The sequence below is a fragment of the Leptonotus elevatus genome, chromosome 1 (assembly GCF_054856555.1).
Source record: "Leptonotus elevatus isolate MCC_2025b chromosome 1, RoL_Lele_1.0, whole genome shotgun sequence".
Lineage (NCBI taxonomy): Eukaryota > Metazoa > Chordata > Actinopteri > Syngnathiformes > Syngnathidae > Leptonotus > Leptonotus elevatus.
In genome coordinates, this window is record NC_141239.1 from 10,032,009 (window position 1) to 10,036,513 (window position 4,505).

Here is a 4,505-nt window from a genome sequence, read left to right on the forward strand (position 1 = left end):
CATGCGTTCGGGAACGAGAAGGGGACGAAGCGTGTTTCCAGCGCGCGTTTTCGCTACACCAGCTGGCCGCCGCGTTTACCGCGCGTCGCTGTCAACACCGGTATGAGTTGTTTACATTTTTATATCCCGAAAGAGGTTGCCGGTTGCCTTTAGGAATAATGACTACCGCCGCCAATGGTATGGAGGGGAATTACTTCTCGCACATGCGCTGGAGGTACGTAATAATCGATGTCGGTGCGGTGTGTATTCGTCATTTGTCTACGCGACGTGCCGACCGTCTGGGGTAGGCGTCGGATTGGTGTATCGAGGCCTTAAGAAGAATTGATGTTCCATAATTAATCGAATAGAACTGAACTCTTGTGAATCGAAATTGAATCCATTGAGGATATTAGAATTGATACCCAGCCCAAGCTAGCAGAGCTCGGATTCTCACCCAAATTTGGATGTTGAGATTTGTGTTCACGTTGATAAGAGAGTACCAGATAACCTTGAATCGGTTACTTTCCTAAAAAAACACTTTGTAGTCAAACAAATAAAAAATCTAATTTGACCAAAATGGTAAGCAAATATGTAGCACTTAATCTACACCTTGCAACAGGGGTGGTCAAGTTCGGTCCTCGAGAGCCCCTTATCCAGCCATGTCTCCCTCCTTCAGCGCAGCTGAATCTAATGATCGGCTCATCGGCAAGCTTTGCAGAAGCCTGATGACGATCCTCATCATGAATCAGGTGTTTTAGTGGAGAGAAACATGGAAAACTGGCTAGAGGACCGAACTTGGCCACCTCTGACATACAAAGTTCAAAGCGATTTAAAAAAAAAAAAAAAAAAAAAAATCACATCTGTCTTGAACCAGGTTTTCCTTTTTAGTTTAAAATAGCTTAGTGCACCTTCCAGGATCCGTTGTCAAACCCGAGCCATTAGAATAGCAGAATCCAGGCTTTTTCCCCTGCTTTGATCCTGTAAATCTATTTGTAGTATCTCGTACCAGCTAGCTAGCGCTAAGCTAACCTGTCGTCTCCCTAGCGGCTAGCTTCGAGTTGTAAACAAATAAATCACCCAGTGAGTGTAAATTGAATTCAGTGAGACAAGCACAAGATTCGTTAGTACATAAAATGCTTCTTTTTTTTTGTATTACAAGTCTCTCAAAACTGACAAGGTTCATCACAGATTTTGTCCAAAGGTAGAATCATCACAATAAAAAGTTCTCATCACATCTTCAAGGAAAAAAAAAAAAACAGAACTGAACACGGTCGCTCATGGCTTCTTCACCGCAGTACCTCGACGTTTGATTGGGAAAACTCGGAAACCAACTGCTACAAATACAAAAAAAAAAGTTCTGATTGCCACGGAGACGCACTGCAGAGGAAGGAGGGCTCGTCCCTTGGCACAGTCGCAGGGAAGGCACTTGACATGCGGTCAGCTTGACCTGGCGTGACCCCATGCAGCGACAGCAACGCACTTAAGGTCCTTGTGCACTAAGTCCAAGTTCCACCGTTAATACACTTCCGACACCTCGGAAAATATTCGGGGGAAAAAAAATCCATGGAGAATTTTAGACTAGGGATGGGCATCGTTGATGACTGTGGAACTGATTGTTGACCAATCACATCCATCCAGGTGCACTGGAACCTGCTAACATGCTAACCACGAGCTGCACATGCAGCTCCTCTAATTTAAAATAAAGCGCAGTACTTGACTGGAACCAGCGGAGGCGCTGTTGATTAAGTCTCGAGTAGTTTGCAACCCTGAAGAAGAATGTGACGGCAAGTTGTCGTTTTACTTGTTAAACAAAAAGCGGTAAAGAGATTCTTGAAATAAAAAAAAAATCTTGGTATTTTCTGCTACCTAAAATTAATACAAAATTATTGGTAGCCTAATAGCACAAGTTATTGTTAACTTACTGTCACAATTATCTTTAAAAAAAAAAGCAATGTGTTTTCTTTAGTTCTTATTAGATTTTCAGGTTATCGTAATCGACAAAGTTGGATCAAGGCAACTGGACTCTTCTGAAAATGTAAAAAATAAATACTTAGGCAATTATATACTATTAGGCTAACGATATTGAAAACAAAAATCCCCCCCCCCTGTCAAAATGCTCATCCCTAGTCCAGTGACCCAAGTTTTTTTTTTTTTTTTAAACAGACTTTCACACCTCATATATTACTGCCCCAAAAGATGATCTTAAAAGCGACCGACATAACACTGACTCCACCACTGAGCACAAAAGATTATTAAAACAGTACATGAGGAAAAAAAAAATGTCTCTTAGGTTTCACAATAAGACATTCCCACTGAGGCACATTTTCAGAGAAGTGTCAATATTATACAAAGAAAGCTATATTTAGAAAAAGGGGGAAAAAAACATTCAAGTACTTTGTCATGTAAACACATTTCCAGACTATTAGGCTTGCCAAGTTCTGTGAATTTTCAAATTTGGAAGCTTTCCATGGGAGTTAATTGGAGTTGAAAAGGAATCGAAGGGGATAATCCAGGAATAACATTTTGTCATTTTAAATATACATCTAGAAAATATATATATTTTTCCAATTTATAATGCTTGATCCATTTTTTTTTTCACTTTGTGTTGTGAGCCAAAATTTGAAGAGCAATTTAAGGTACTGTATTGCCGTCACATGTGGGATATGAATCACAGTGGACCCAAAAATAAAAAAATACATATTTAAAATTTGCTGTTTCAATGTGCATTTTCCATGAAAAGTATGAAAAAAACATTAATAAAAAAATTATACAAATTTACAAGTTGTGGAGGCTCTGTCACAATATTTAACAATATGAAATCAATATTTAACCAAATCCATAATTATACTCTGAATGTAGGCCCATGATGACTCATTTAAAGTGAATGAAACATAATATTATAATATAATATAAATATTCGATTTGAACAAAAGCAATAAAATTGTTGATTTAATCCTATTTACTTATGAATTTGAAATTGAAATCAATTCGGCCGTTGGTGATGTCGAACCCTGGCGAGTATGCGAGGGGTCCACTGTAATAAATAACCTATCCGTTAAATAAACTTCAATTCCCACGGGAAGCTTCCACTTTTTTTCAAAATATTCCTCACCCCATAGCAAATCGCAACCCTAAATATTATACATCGCCGATTGTTGTCCATTTGTGCGAAACCATAAGACAACAGCGTGAGCAGAGATACTTCAAAAGTAAAAAGGCATGACAACTATCTTGATTGTGTGTTTTTTTTTGTTTTTTTAGAACAGAACACAAGAACAACACTGGTCACCTCTGGCCGGAACGGTGGAGTAGTTCATCTGTCTGACAATTTCTGCAAACAGTTCATCCACTGAGCCTTTGTTTTTGGCCGAGGTCTCCATAAAGGGGCAGTTCCAGTCCTGGGCCAGCGCCTTGCCCTCCCCGGAAGACACCTCTCTCTCGGCCTCCAGGTCCACCTTGTTGCCCACCAGGATCATGGGCACCCTCTCGTAGCGCTTGACCCGGATGATCTGGTCCCTCATGGGCTTGATGTCCTGGAAGCTCTGCTGGTTGACCAGACTGTAGACCAGGATGAAGCCCTGTCCGTTCTTGATGTACAGATCCCGCATGGAGGCGAACTGCTCGGTGCCGGCCGTGTCCAGGATCTCCAGCACGGACGGGGACGAGTCCACCTCGATCTCCTTCCGGTAGAAGTCCTCGATGGTGGGGTCGTACTTCTCGATGAAGGAGCCCGTCACGAACTGAACCGTGAGGGCCGATTTCCCGACGCCGCCCGAGCCCAAAACAACCACTTTGTATTCCCTCATGGCCAGTGAGTGGAGGAGAGGAAGAAGAAAGGGGAAAAAAGAGCCAAATACCTCCTTTTTTGTTGTCCCCGCGACGAAGCCTTGGAGGCGAGCAGGCCGGGAAGGCTGCTTGCTTGCTTGCTCGCCCGGACTGGCAACGGACAATCAGAGCGAGCGCGCGACCCCGGGGGGCAGTGGCCGCTCCCTGGACTGTGGCGGCGGCGGCAGCGGCGGCGTCAACCGAGGCGCATTTTCGGCGGTACCCCGATGGTGCAAGTGCGCCGAGAAGCCCGAGAAGCCCGAGAAGCGATCATCATCACGCTTCTGCTCGCTTTGCATGGCATTTCCTGCCCACATCCTCAGCGCGTCAACAGCGCGCGGCCTCACTTCCGCTTTCTTAAAGGAGACGTCACCCGGGACAGCGAGGGAAGGGGAGGGAAGGGGAGGGGGCATTGTCCAGACATGTCCAGTTTATGGCGGTGGACATCGTCGTCGTCGTCATCAAAAAGACGAGAAATACAAAACAAAAAAAACAAAGCTTCAATTTTAAATAAAGATGTAACGTAAAGAAACAGACATATAAATACAGTAGTTGCTTGAAAAATCGACAGTTTAAAAAACAAATGTATTTGTGTCTTTCCAAAATTAGAGGACAGTATACGTCCCTCCCATCAAATTTTAAATAATCCACATACAAGATACTAAAACATGCAGTTTCGGAGTAAATTTGGACATCGTCAT

The 4,505-nt window shown here is 43.0% G+C and overlaps 1 protein-coding gene across 1 annotated transcript; it reads right to left on the reverse strand.

The window, feature by feature from the left end:
• Window positions 1-1,096: 1,096 nt before the first annotated feature.
• On the reverse strand, window positions 1,097-4,238 carry LOC147180657 (ras-related protein Rap-2b-like). Its single transcript, XM_086080009.1, has one exon. The coding sequence runs from the start codon at window positions 3,783-3,785 to the stop codon at window positions 3,237-3,239; it is 549 nt and encodes a 182-aa protein (XP_085936135.1). The 5' UTR covers window positions 3,786-4,238; the 3' UTR covers window positions 1,097-3,236.
• Window positions 4,239-4,505: the final 267 nt, after the last annotated feature.